This window comes from Amblyraja radiata, chromosome 7 (genome assembly GCF_010909765.2).
Source record: "Amblyraja radiata isolate CabotCenter1 chromosome 7, sAmbRad1.1.pri, whole genome shotgun sequence".
NCBI lineage: Eukaryota > Metazoa > Chordata > Chondrichthyes > Rajiformes > Rajidae > Amblyraja > Amblyraja radiata.
In genome coordinates this window covers 24495463-24510111 of record NC_045962.1, presented here as the reverse complement: position 1 = coordinate 24510111, position 14649 = coordinate 24495463, and the positions used below count along the sequence as shown (strand labels likewise).

The following is a 14649-nucleotide window of genomic DNA, read 5'->3' as shown; positions in this document are numbered from 1 at the left end:
GTGCTTCAGTTGTAAGGCATTATTAAATTAGACCCGAGTAAAGTAATGTTATGAGATGACTAATTTAAATCTAGGGGTAAAGTTAATGTGGGTCAGCAGGAGAGTTTGTGACAAGAGCTATGAGCAGGTGGTGGGGGTGACAAGTGGTGTGATTTAGATCTCCTAATTATCTAACGGGTGAAAACGGGTTCACAAGGTTCATAAGGTTCATTCCTGGGATGGGGGGACTGTCATATGCTGAGAGAATGGGGCGGCTGGGCTTGTATACTCTGGAATTTAGAAGGATGAGAGGGGATCTTATTGAAACATATAAGATTATTAAGGGTTTGGACACGTTAGAGGCAGGAAACATGTTCCTGATGTTGGGGGAGTCCAGAACCTGGGGCCACAGTTTAAGAATAAGCCATTTGGAACGGAGATGAGGACACACTTTTTCACACAGTTGTGAGTTTGTGGAATTCTCTGCCTCGGAGGGCGGTGGAGGCCGGTTCTCTGGATACTTTCAAGAAAGAGCTAGAAAGGGCTCTTGAAGATGTGGCTCTTGAAGAAGTCAGGGGATACGGGGAGAAGGCAGGAACGGGATACTGATTGGGGATGATCAGCAATGATCACATTGAATGGCGGTGCTGGTTTGAATGGCCATATGGTCTACTCCTGCACCTATTGTCTATTGTCTAAAATATTACATAATCTACATATAGTAGGGTCCTGAAGAATGTTGTACAGCAGAGAAACCTAGGGATGCCGGTACATTGTTCCTTGAAGGTTGTGACACAGTTGGACAGGATGGTGAAGAAGTTTGGTGAGCTTGCCTTCATCGGTCAGGGTATTGAGTGTAGGAGTTGGAATATCATGTAAAGGCTGCACAAGACGTAGGTAAGCCAACTTTTGGATTACTGTGTATTCAGCTATAGAAATGATGTTATTATGCTGGTTAAAAGAAGGTTTTGATTTTTTAAATTTATTTTTTTTTAATTTATTTATTAGAAGTAGACATATTATACAATGTAGTTACATATTATAGTAGGAAAAAAAAACTTTTCATATACATCAGTCATACATTATTAAAATTTTCCATTATCAATTACCTCTGCTTCTAGTATTTTTATTTTTTATAGAAAGCGAGAAAAAGAGAGGGTAGAAAGTTACAAATAAAAAAGAAAGCAAAAAAAAAACACAACAGAAAAACAAGGGAGGTGGAATGGGTTACCTGTGATACATCAATGGAGATAGGTTCGTAGGTTATAAAGTATAGAGTATAGTTTTTCATCTGTTCCTGAGTTCAAGTTTCAGCTGGGTCCTCGTGCTGTGCCAGTCTATCCCTTCAGATAGTTAATGAATGGAGCCCAAATTTTATGGAAAAGATCTTGTTTGTCCAATAAGACAAGTCTAATTCTTTCTAAGTATAGGGTCTCCGACATTTCCGTAATCCACATTTTGATTGTGGGGGTTGTAGGGCCTTTCCAAAATTTTAATATTAATTTTTTTCCGGTTATTATACTGTAATTGAGGAAGTTTCTTTGGTTTGTTGTGAGTGTTAAGCTTTGTTCTGATATTCCAAGTATTATTAATTTTGTGTCTGGGTCCAGATTTGTATTAATAACTTTTGAAGTTATTTCAAAAATATCTGTCCAGAAATGTTTAAGTTTTATACAGTTTGCAAAAGTATGTGTTAAATTAGCCTCTAAATGTAGACATTTATCACAAATAGGAGAGATTTGTGGGAAGATTCTATTTAGTTTTATTTTAGAGAAGTGTAGTCTATGTAAGACCTTGAATTGTATTAAAATATGTCTGGCATTTAATGAACATTGATGTATTTGTTGTAAACTTTCGTCCCACATATCTTTCGTGATAGGATGACCTATTTCAATTTCCCATTTGTATCTATGTAGTTCGGTCGGTGGTACCTCGTTATTTAGTAGGGTGTTATAAATATAAGCTATTAGTTTTTCAGTATTAGGATGCTTGTTCAGACACTCATCAAGAATTTCTGATTCCCTATTCCTGTAAACTTGTGTATTAGATTTAACATAATCTCTAATTTGTAGATATCTGAAAAAATTATTTGAGTGCAATCCATAATTCAGTTGTAACTCTTGAAATGAAAGAAAAGTACCTTTCCCATAAAGATGTCCTATATTTTTGATTCCATGATTTTTCCATTGTGTGAAACCTTTGTCCATAAAGGATGATTTGAACAAAGGATTATTTATAATGGGAAGGCAGAGTGGTATATTATTCAATTTTAAATCTTTTTTTATTTGTTTCCAAATTCGTATTCCACTATGTATTATGGGGTTTTCTTTATAGGTTTTTTTGTGCTGTTTTGTGGGGGCAAATATGATCGGTCCAATTTCAAAAGGTATACAGTCTTCCTTTTCCATCATTAGCCAATCTGGTTGTTGGTCCATTTCTTCCAGCCAAAAATTCATGTTTTTAATATGGACTGCCCAAAAATAAAATAAGAAATTTGGCAAAGCCAGACCTCCATTTATCTTTGATTTACATAAATGTTTTTTACTTATTCTATGATTCTTATAATCCCAGACAAAACTTGTAACAATGGAGTCGACTTTTTTGAAAAAAGTTTTTGGGATATATATCGGAATTAATTGAAGTAGGTACAGTAGTTGCGGTAAAAAAATCATTTTTATAGCATTAATTCTCCCAAGCATTGAAATGGGGAGTGTTTTCCAGTATTGAATATTCTTATGTAGTTTATTCAGTAAGGGTGGGAAATTTAGTTTAAATAAAGAGGTATATGTCTTAGTTACCCAGATTCCTAAGTATTTAAATTTATCTTTAACTATTTTAAAAGGGGATTGTTGTATTGTATGTAAATTGAATTTTGTTATTGGCATGATTTCGCTTTTATTCCAATTGATTCTATATCCCGAAAACTGAAAAAAAAAAAGGGAAAAAAAAGAAGGTTTTGATGATTTTACTGGGTCTGGAGGGTTTGAGTTGTAAGGAAAGGCTTGATAAACTGGGTCTTATTCCCTGGAGTCTAGTAGGCTGAGGGATTATCAAGGTGTATCCAAATCATAAGGGCCATAGATTAGAAATAGCCATGATCTTTCCCCAGGGTCAGAGAGTCTAAAACTAGGGAGCATTGGTTTAAGGTGAGAGGGGACAGATTTAAAAGGAATTAAGGGCCGCTTTTGTTACACAGAAGGTAGTGTGTACATGGAAGAAGCTGCCAGAGAAGGTGGTAGAAGCAGAAAAGGAACAGCATTTAAAAGACACTTGGACAGATACATGGGAAAGGTTTGGAGGATATGGGCAAGGTGCATGTAACTAGGACTAGCTCAAATAGGCAACTTAATCGGCTTTGACGAGTTGGGCCAAATGGCCCGTTTGCTTGCTGTAGAGCTCTAATTAATTGGATAAGCAGATAAAGAACATAAAGAGACTGTGATGGTGGAGACGCTGTTGTTCTATGTCCAAACGTATGTCCTCTTGTTCTCGATTACCCTACCCTGGTCAAGAAATGCTTATTGTGTTGTCGGCTTATTTCTGGAAGCTCAAGCTTTTTTTCTGACCAGTGCACAGTCTACAAGTATATACACATTAGAAACAAACAATGACGTGGGCTAAAGAGAAAATGAAATATTAATGTTGGACAATTTTGGTCAAATATTAACCTTTTTTAGCTGATGTCGTGATCCATAATTATTCGGTCTATGGACCAGATATCATATCCTTATTTATAATCAGCCGACAGAATCTGCTCTGGCCATCATAAACCATTTACATTTGCACATTGACCTGTTATTTTTGGTCCTCAAATTCCCATCAACTCTCCGTCCAAACTCCAGCTCTCATCCACACAGAGGGCAATCATTGTGGGCCAGCAATCCAAACGTCCCCAAGCTGTGGGGAGAAAACTGAATACCTAGGGGGATCCATAGGAGTGTTGGGAGAGGTTCTGTAATAGAGATGCCAGGTGCTATATTAATCCAAATCCTACCTTTTGAGTTGGGCTTTCATAAACTTGGGTGACATTAAATTTACTGAAATATCATCAAATTGTTGCAAATTTGGCAGCTGAAATATCCTCTCTTGCAAATCCAATTTCTAGTTTTCAGCATCATAAAATTAATTTGTTTTTCTCTTGCAGCGATGTGCTCCTGCGTCAATTCGTCTAATGGATAATACACAGTTCCAGTTTGGTAAGGAAATATCAATTATAGTTTTTTGAAGTAATGGATTAGTAAGTGCTTAATTTTTAATTGTTTATTTGTGGATGTTCTAGTGCTATGCTAAATGACATTTAGACAGTATCAACCATAGACTACCAAGTTAATGATATTTTCAGATCTATCAATGCAAGTGTGATACCAGTGGCCTCATTTTAAACACAAACCTGGAGGCAACATTGTCATTTAATAAAGAGTCTGCTAACTTTCAATATTAGCAAAATTGTAAGAGGGAGCTTTTCATCTGTTCCCAACGTTTGAGCTTTTTGTCCCAAAATGTAAGACTTTGTATGGAACGATGCTTCAATCTTGCATTGAGGTTTGTCTGGAGGGCTGAATGGCAAATGATTATCACAACTTCTGTAATATCGATTTACATTTGAATCCACATGGGGGCTACTTGAATTCCATTCATGTAAATACAAAATAATCCTTGGGATATTTTTCTGAAATTCGGGCTTGTTTAAATGTATGTTGTAATTTAAAGCAGTGGTCAAAAAAGTTTAGCAAATTCATCGTATTAAAAATCAAGGGCTCTGGTTCAGTGCAGTATTTCAAAGTGGGAAATGTTTGATTTTTGCAAAGTTTGTGAATTGTAGTAATCTTTCTTTAATGTGCATAATTATGAAAAAGGGAGGTGCTGACGATCTTGAGGCACAGTAAAGTCTAGGTAGATCCAAGAATGCTGTGGCATGCAAGGGAAGAAATTGCTGTACCTTTATTTAAGGGCTACAAGGACAAACCTGGGACTACTGGCCAGTGAGCATTGAAGATACAAAGAAAATGCAGATTAAAAAAATGCAAAGACTCCAATGAGAGAGGTTGGGTGATCAAGACCACATCCTTAGCTCATTAGTCTGCAAGAGTAGGGAAGAAACTACCTGAATCTGGTGGCTGTGTGGTCAATCTTCTGCCTGACGGGGGAAGGGGAGACGAGAGAATGACTGAGATGTAAATGGCCTTCGATTTTAGTTTAGTGATACAGCGCCCACCGAGTCCACGCCGACCTGTTCACTAGCACTATCCTACAAACTAGAGACAATTTACAATTTTTACCGAAGCCAATTAACCTACAAACCTGTACGTCTTTGGAGTGGGAGGAAACAGGAGCACCTGGAGAAATCTTATGTGGTCACATGGAGAACGTACAAATTCCGTACAGACAGCACCGGTAATCAGGATCGTAGTCACCCGTAGTCAGGATGTTTTGCTCCAATGTAACTTCTGGAATGTTATGTTATGTTTTATTTTCCCACCCAAGGAAGGAGATACTTGAGGTTTTAAATGAGACCTGTTTTTCTATAACAGATGGGCAATATAGAATGGAAACTGACTAAATTGACGAGCACCAAATTTGTCCAATGTTTCTGATATGTCTTTATTCAGTTTCTACCCAGGGCAGTGAAAAAGATTGTCAGAATTTGAAAGTTGTATATCCGAACCTTTAGGAACAGAATGAGCCAATTAAAATTAGAGATAGCATTGTTACAATTAATATAACTGATTCAAATTCTTGTTGGTCTATGTATTCTTGTAACCTGTGTACAATTGTTTTTATTTATTGAAAATATATTAATGTATTTCCTAGTAGGTTTGCATGCAATAGTGAACTCCTTAGAAGGTTTGAAATTAAAAGGATTAACATTCTTAGTTTCAGTTTAATTTTTGAAACCTCAACCTCAACTGACAGTGAAAATTCCAAAAACTTCAGTATCTCTGGCCACATATGGACTAGTATGATACTTTTAAACTTACACCAAAGGATTGCAGAAGTTTAAATCTACCAAGCATAATTTGTGCTAAGAATTCTGTAGTCTTTTGTTCAGTTAACTCATCCCTGATCAATCACACAACGGGGAATAGAATTATTTTATGTACAAGTCAATCTTGACACATTAAAAATACAGAATCAAATCTTTGTTTAGAACATAGATAATGGACAAATCCATTGGATAAAAGTCTCTCGTATGGCACATTTTGATCTGATTTTTTTTATTTTTGGAAGGATTAGTGAGGGAAACAGGGTTGATATATAAATGGACTTCCAAAAGATGTCAGAGATGCAATATAATGGATGTCATTAAGATTAAAGATCTTGGAATAAAATGAACTAACAGTATACATTGCTAGGAAAGAAACTAAATAACATGACACTGAGGCAGTGTAAGGTGATTTTTCATTCTGAAGGAAAGAAGGTAGTGGGATATCCTGGGGTTGACTAGACCCATTGCTTTCTTGGAATTTATTAACTTGAATATTCAGGCCACCATTTCCAATTTTTTAGGTGACACCAAGCATGGTGATGAAGAGAGCTGTGAGAATTCTAAGAATGTCGAGGTTATATTTACAGGGTAGTGGATTGTATGGATAGGTAGTGAATACATTTATTGATGAGAAATGTGAAGAATTATATTTTGAGAGGAAGAATGTGAGGAGGAAATATAAATTAGCAATCATAATTCTAAAAAATGCACAAGAACAGGGATCCGGAAATATTTGATCAATTGAATTGATGAAAAGGTACAGATTGGAAACTGGCCCTTTGACCCACAAGGTCCACGCCAACCATGGATCACTCGTTCACGAGAGTTCTATATTATCCCATGTTTGCATCCAACCCCTCACACACACTAGGAGCAGTTCTCAGATGCCAATTAATCTATAATTATAACCCAGACTGAAGCACCCAGAGGAAGCAGGGAGATCATGCAAACTACACAGATGGCACCAGAGGTTAGGATCGAACCTAGATCTTTGGCACTGTGAGACCAGCTGCATCTCTCTGAATAGTTCTTTAAAGTTGCGAGGCAGGTTGCTTGTAATACTTGCTTTAATGATAGTTTTAGTAACTGTTCCATTTGCTCTTATTTTGTGTCATTTACTATATTTAATGCTGGCGGGTGTGATTGTCACAATTTGTATAAACACTGATTCCATCAAATTATCAACCACCTTTGGTTTATGTAATATTCAAAGAAATACTAAAAAAAAAAATCAAAAAAGAGTTTTTACAATTTTTGTTTCAAACTAGGGCATGCACTGAAACCACAAGTGGCCTCCATTTTTACTTCATTTTTGGATGGACTGAAAAAATTCTACATTACAAAGGTATATTTAACTTATTTTACTTAACGATAAAGGGTTGAATGATAATGTAAGGTAGGAGTATCTTGGTAACGCAGGCTAAAATTTCAGCATAAGTATGTAACTTTAAGTAATTGAAATGCTTCTGTCAATTGTTACGATTGCTGTTTGTGAGTGGATAGTAATTGGTAGCAAGTTTGTACAAGTCTTTTGAAGTGAAAGTTTGAACATTTTGAATATATGCTAACTCTCTTGAAAGCATCCAGAGAATTGGCCTTCACTGCCTTCTGAGGCAGAAAATTCAACAGATTCACAACTCTGGATGAAAACGTTTTTCCTCATCTCCATTCTAAATGGCCTACCCCTTTTTCTTAAACTGTGGCCCCTGGTTCTGCACACTTCCAACATCATGAACACGTTTCCTGCCTCTAGTGTGTCCAATCCCTGAATAATCTTATGTCTCAATATGATTGCCTCTCATCCTTCTAAATTTTTATTTATTTATTATTATTTTTTTTAAAGGTTCAAAGGTTGATTTATTGCCACATACACCTAGATGTAGTGAAATTCTTTTTGCCAATGCAGCACATTAAATGAATACAAACATAACAATAATAAATAGCTTTAACATAAAAAACATCCCCCCACAATGGTTCCCATTATGGGGGATGGCACAAAGTCCAGTCCCATCCCCAATGTCCACCCATAGTCGGGCCTATTGAGGCCTCCACAGTTGCCTCTACGGAGGCCCGATGTTGCAGGCCGTCCTCGCCAGGTGATGATGTTGTGGCGTCGGGAGAGCCCTCCCAGCGGCCTGGGAACCCTGGAACGGCCGCCTCCCTACTCGAGACCGTGGCTTCCGGAGCCGACAAGGCCGCGCCAAATGGAGCTCAACTGGCGATCTCGTCGCGAGATCCCAGGCTCCCGATGTAAAGTTTCAGCGCCGCCGCCCGCAGCTCCGCGATGTTTTTAACGCCGGTCCCAGCTCACCGGAGTTCCAGTGCGGCGTCCCAGGCAAGGCACCGCCCGCCCCGCAATGGCGCTCCAGCGCTGCACCGCCGTCCTCAGACCCGCAGCTCCGCCGATGCCGGTGCCGCCGATGCCGGTGCCGCCGATGCCGAGGCTCCGGACGGCCCCGTCGCTCCTCGGACCCACAGCTGCCGCCGATGCCGCCGATGCCGAGGCTCTGGGCGGTCCCCTCAGGAAATGCCGCTCCAGGCCCGCTGGTAGGCCGCGAGGACGGGTCGAAAGTGCAGCCCGGAGAAAAGCTGCATCTCCGACCAGGTAGGGACCCTGAAAATTAGTTTCCCCCTCCCCCCCCCCCCCCTCCCCACACATAAAAAAGCTAGAACTCCTTAAAAACAAAACACTAAACTAACTAAAAATAAGAAAAAAGAAATGAAAAACAGACAGCTGCAGGCTAGGCAGCCATACCCCCTACAGGTCGGCGCCAATTCCAGTGTATACAAGCCCAGTCGCTCCATTCTTTCAACATATGACAGTCCCGCCATCCCGGGAATTAACCTCGTGAACCTACGCTGCACTCCCTCAATAGCAAGAATGGCCTTCCTCAAATTTGGAGACCAAAACTGCACACAATACTCCAGGTGTGGTCTCACTAGGGCCCTGTACAACTACAGAAGGACATCTTTGCTCCTATACTCAACTCTTCTTGTTATGAAGGCCAACATGCCATTAATTTTTTTCACTGCCAGCTGTACCTGCATGCTTACTTTGCAGGAATAAAGCTATTGGTTGTTACTCTACAGTGAAAATAATATTCCATTACCTTGCGAAGGAGGATTGTTTTCTCATCTTCTGAAACTTAAAAAATGATTGATTTTATAATGCACATTAGTGTGTTTACAAATGCTACCCAAAGTTGTACTGGTTACCAGTTGAATAATCATCGCTCTTCTTTAGTACTGCTGAGCATTAGAATTTTATTTCCAGTGATATAAATTGAGAGATACAGTGGATAATGCTGATGTTTTACATTAGCACAAATCCCTATTTGACTCTGATCTCTATACTGCCTGTGTAGAGTTTGCGCATTCTCCTGTGACCAAATGTGTTTCTTCAGGATCAGGTTTCCTCCTATGGGCCAAAGATCACTGACTTGTAGATAAATTGACTACTGTAAAATAGTTTTTCGTTAGGGTGGGTGGCTGGAGAATCAAAGAGGGGAGGTAGAGATGCAGCAAGAACAATGGGATTAGATTAGTGTGAATGAGCATGTGATGGTTAGTGTGGCTGTGGTGGACCAAAGTGCCGGTTTCTCAGCTGTGTGACTGACCCTATTTCCTCACTAAATCAAATTTGGTTGCTTCTAGAGCGTGTGCAAACTTCATATGAGAAAAATGGTTGATATCATCAATCGGATTAACTAGCAGGACTCCAGTCGATCATGAGCTGCATTCCCTCGTGGAAAACAGTTGGTGACCGACCTGTGTGATTGACCAGAGTTTTCCATTAGTAATATTGGTGAAACTAGTCGTCATCATCATTATTCCGTGAAATTCTGAGCTTTGAAATTTCCATGTACGCATAGAGTAATGTGGAAATTCTAAATAAATCAGTGATTCAATGCCTTCGCACAGGCTGCATTCTTTTCCACCAGCATTGAGAACAATAAGATAATTACAAGCTCATCTCGCCTTAACTCTGCATGGTTTATTGCAGAAGGTTGTTCAGTTTTTTATTGACAAATTAACCATACTCTTAGGCAGTCTATTGGGATTGAGGGTGACTTCCACTCAAGTTTTAAACTGGCAGTTTGTTAGTTTGGCAAATTATCTGAACCTTTAAGTCAATTTGTAGGTTTATTTGGTGCTTATTTAAAAACAATTCTAAGGTTAAAAAAACAAAACCTTTTTACATCCTATTAAGTCTGAGAGCGGTGATTGGTGTCCAGTCAATTTTGATGATACCAGTTGCTAAATGGTGTTCCTGAAATAATATCGGGTGGTTTGGGGAAACAGATGAATTCTGCATATGTGGAAAGAGTGAGCGTGTGTGTGGTGAAGGAGAGATTGAATGTATGTGTCCCCGTGTGTTGCCAGAAAGCAGACACAGCAAACGTGTGGAGAAATGGTGATGAGGTGTGTGAGTGCACCACTCAGTACAGCTCATGTATCTCAGCATCACACCATAATTGCATCAATTGAAACCAACTACTACAGTTGGTCAGTGCACTTGGTGCTTCACAATAATCAGGTGGTTTCACCTTGGTCAACCTTAAGATGAGTCATAGTCATTGAGCCATGGGTTTGTTGTCCTGATCAGTGTCGAGGATTCTCAACCTCTAAATTTTTTTTATAGAAGTCAAGAGTATTTAATTGTCCTATGTTTAATTGTCAACGATGAAATGATGAAATTCTTGAGGTTGTTCTTGTAAGGGAAGATAAATTGTAGTTCCCAAGCCTGGAAGGTTTTAAAAGAAAACGGTAGTGGCAGCGAATATCAGCAAAATTGCTTTTGAAAGAAAGCAGCATGAATGGATAAATCTCACACGCTCTGAATTTATTGGCATATATTTTAATAACATGAATTTAACACGTTCAATTAATACTAAGGATAGAAATTGGGGACATAACTATGGCTAATTTCACCAAATTATTTATTTCTGTTCCCCAGTTTCAAATACAAGCCATTTAAAAAAAAAAAAGTTCTACCCAATACCATTCAAACCTGGTATTCAGCTGAGTTAGAAGTTTTGCGCTCTGGAAGTAATTGTTGAACACTAATTTCACTTGAGCCTTGTGTTACATTCATAATGCAATGCAAGACATAAACTGTAGGATAGCAAAAGGCCATTTGGAAGAAGGGAACAGAACTAGTTGCAGCTTGGTCCACTGCCTTGCCCTCGTCAATCCTGTTGTGACCTCTTCAAAAAACTTAAGAGATTGGTGAGGCATGATTTCCCAGGCACAAAGCCATCCTGACTATTGTGTTCAGTCCGTGCCTATTTAGATGCTGGTAGATCCTGCCCCTAAGAATCTCCCCCCCCCCCCAAGTTTCCCCACCACTGACATCAAGCTCACCGGCTTCTAGTTCCCTGGGTTGTCCTTGCTGCCCTTCTTAAATAACAGTACAACATTTGCCACACTCCAGTCTGGAGCTTTACCTTTAGGGCCTCTGCACTTTCCTCCCTAGCTTCCCACAAGGTTAGAGGAAGCACTTGGTCAGGCCCTGGGGATTTATCCACCCCTAACGTGCTTTAAAAACTGCCAATACTCCCACTTAGGCTGTGGGCCGAGTATCAAAAATGTGTCTAGAAATCAGTTTTCGTGACCCAAGTCACCGAACTACATGACATTTTCCACAGATTTAGATGAAATATAATTGAGAAGGATGTCATAACTCCTCATTGCCAAACGTTGCACATTAATTAATTAAACTAATTAGAAAATGAGACCGGGAAAGTAAGCGCCATCTAGTGGCCAATACCCATATTACACCATAGGCAGCCTATTTCCGTGTTGCAGTCCATTTAAACTATATATTATTATACCTATATATATATATATATATGACTTGTAAATATGACTGTAATCATATATAATTAAGTATAATTATATTATATAAAAATAATATGATGAATATAATTGAGTTTTTTTTAATGACACTGTCGCAGAGGTCCTGCTCCTGAACCAGCCTAATTAATGGGTGAGGGCAGTTCTTGTGGGTTCCTTCCTTTACTGAACCCCACTGACTGCCAGTGTGCAGAGTGGGGGTGACGGCCATAGTGGGAACTGGGGCAGTTCCATGCTGGGGGACAGTCCTGCAAGGCATCTTCCAGTCGCTTTAATAGGAAATGTAATGAGACTGCAGCAGAGGTCCCAGGTTTTAAGGTTTCATGAACCTGCCTAATTAAAGGGTCAGGACAGATCCTCTGGGTTCCCCCTTTTACTGAACCCCACTGACTGCCATAGTGGAGAAAGTGGGGGTAATGGCCATAGTGGGACTGGGGCAGTGCCAGGCTGGGTGGCAGACCTGTAAGAGACCTGTCTTATTTCTGATGTAAATGTCACATTCTGATCAAGAATCGAATGCTCTGATGTTTACTCGATGAGTATTCATTTTAAGCTACAATGAGCCTATATATATGATAGAGACCCCCCGATGGTCTTTGCAAATGAGGGCTATTACCTTTAACCTAAAATAACCCTAAAAGTGTTGCATTGTTTGAGTATCTGTAGTTTGTGTGTGTGTGTGTGTATGTCTGTGCATACCTGTCAAACGTGTATCTGTGGATGTATGTATGTATGTATGTGTGGATGGATGTATGTGTGGATGGATGTATGTGTGAATGGATGGATGTGTCAATGTATGTGTGGATGTGTGTGTGTGGATGTATGTCTGCGTGCGGATAGATGTGTGTGAGTGTGCGGATGTATGTGTGTGTGCATGCATGGAAGTGTGCGTACGGATGGATGTGTGTATGTGTGGATGGGTGGGCTGTTGCACTGTCATTCACCAGCACGCCATTATCACCCAGCACACCCTCTACACCCACGATTGTGCCCCCGCCCACTCCACCAACACCATCGTCAAGTTTGCGGACGACACGACTGTGGTTGGACGTATCTCAGGAGGAGATGAGACAGCCTACAGGGAGGAAGTCCAAAGACTGGCAGCGTGGTGTTCAGACAACAACCTCATCCTAAACACCACAAAAACAAAGGAAATTATCATAGACTTCCGTAAGAACAGTGCAGCCCCCAAACCCCTATTCATCAATGGGGACTGTGTGGAAAGGGTCTCAGACTTCAGATTCCTGGGCACACAAATTACGGAGGATCTCTCCTGGACTACAAACACCACCACAGCAGTCAAGAAGGCCCAGCAGCGACTCTACTTTCTGAGGATCCTCAGGAAAAACAACCTGGAGGAGAAGCTGCTGGTGTCCTTCTACCGCTGCTCCATCGAGAGTGTGCTGGCGTACTGTATAACCACATGGTATGCCAGCTGCTCTGCAACGGACAGGAGAGCCCTTCAAAGGGTCATCAACACCGCACAAAAAATCACTGGCTGCCCACTGCCCTCCCTGAAGGACATCTTCAGCTCTCGCTGCCTTGGCAGGGCAGCCAACATCCTGAAGGACCCTTCCCACCCTGGACACAACCTGTTCCACCTGCTGCCCTCTGGCAGACGGTACAGGTCTTTCAAAACTCGCACAAACAGACTCAGAGACAGCTTCTACCCCATAGCCATACGTGAACTTAACAATGCAAAATAAGAAATAACACTCACATTCAACTGAATGGTTCTTACTCACAAACACCTTAAAAACATCCTGAATGTACTTAACCATTTGCACTACTATATAACTGTATATAACTGTGCAACACCGAATACCTCATAATGGCAAATTAGTGGCAGAAATTATCTGTAATTTTTTTTATATGTATATATTTTTACCTTTTCTTATATATTTAAAATTGTTCTTGTGAATCGCACCGTTGGATTGACTTTTAAATTTTGTTGTACCATGTGCAATGACAATAAAGAGATTCATTCATTAATTTATTCATCATAAGTAATTCACTCATTGTTTAAATAATTTGACCAAATAAACAGTGAAACGATCGACACTAAAATAAAACTTTATATAATAATTTATTCCCCCAATTTATTTGTTTACATTACATCTGATCGTCATCTGAATATTCTTCATCAGATTCCAAGTCTTTTGATAAGTTTTGATACGTCCATTGATAAGTTAGTTCAAGTTCACGTGGAGGGTCAGGCAGAGGCTACAAAAAAAACCATCTCATAGTCATTAAGTCTGCATGGACTTCAATTCATAACATTTCAACCTCTTCTTAATGTTAATGAGAATAAATAACACTGTTACTACCATAGATAAATTAGTTCAAGTTCAAGTTCACATACACCAATTCATTTCTACATAAACATCAGCAATTTCTGACCATTTCTCGCTCCAATGGCAGCCTATAAAGTGCAATGAATATTCCTCCGTTTTTCTCCCGTGGTCGGGGCCTGGAAACGGACGGCACTATGGACAGCCACTATGTACAGCCTTCCCCCCCCGCCCGCGGAGATGATCCGCGGCTCCGCGTTCGCGAATCGGCCGCTTCTTAATTGAGACCGTGGCTTCACTATGTTAGTACATAGGCTCCGCGATCGGAGCACTTTTTCCCGGTAGGTTATCGCAGGCAGCTCCGAGATTAGATGTTAAAGACTTATTAGACTACAACAAGCTGGCATTAGTGAAAATGTTTAATTTACCTTGTGTTATGGATACACATAGTTTAGGCCCTCAACTTCATGAATGAATGAGTGAGTGAATGAAGGAATGAATGAGTGGATGAATGAATGAATGAATGAATTTAAGGGG

General features: G+C 39.8%; 1 protein-coding gene across 1 annotated transcript in view; it reads left to right on the top strand.

Moving 5' to 3' along the window:
• The window catches only part of agps (alkylglycerone phosphate synthase), a 113183-nt gene that overhangs the window by 64876 nt on the left and 33658 nt on the right, over nucleotides 1-14649 (top strand). The window contains exons 12-13 of the mRNA XM_033023868.1: nucleotides 4124-4175; nucleotides 7234-7310. Coding sequence (XP_032879759.1) covers nucleotides 4124-4175; nucleotides 7234-7310 — 129 coding nt within the window. The remainder of the gene's footprint in view (nucleotides 1-4123; nucleotides 4176-7233; nucleotides 7311-14649) is intronic.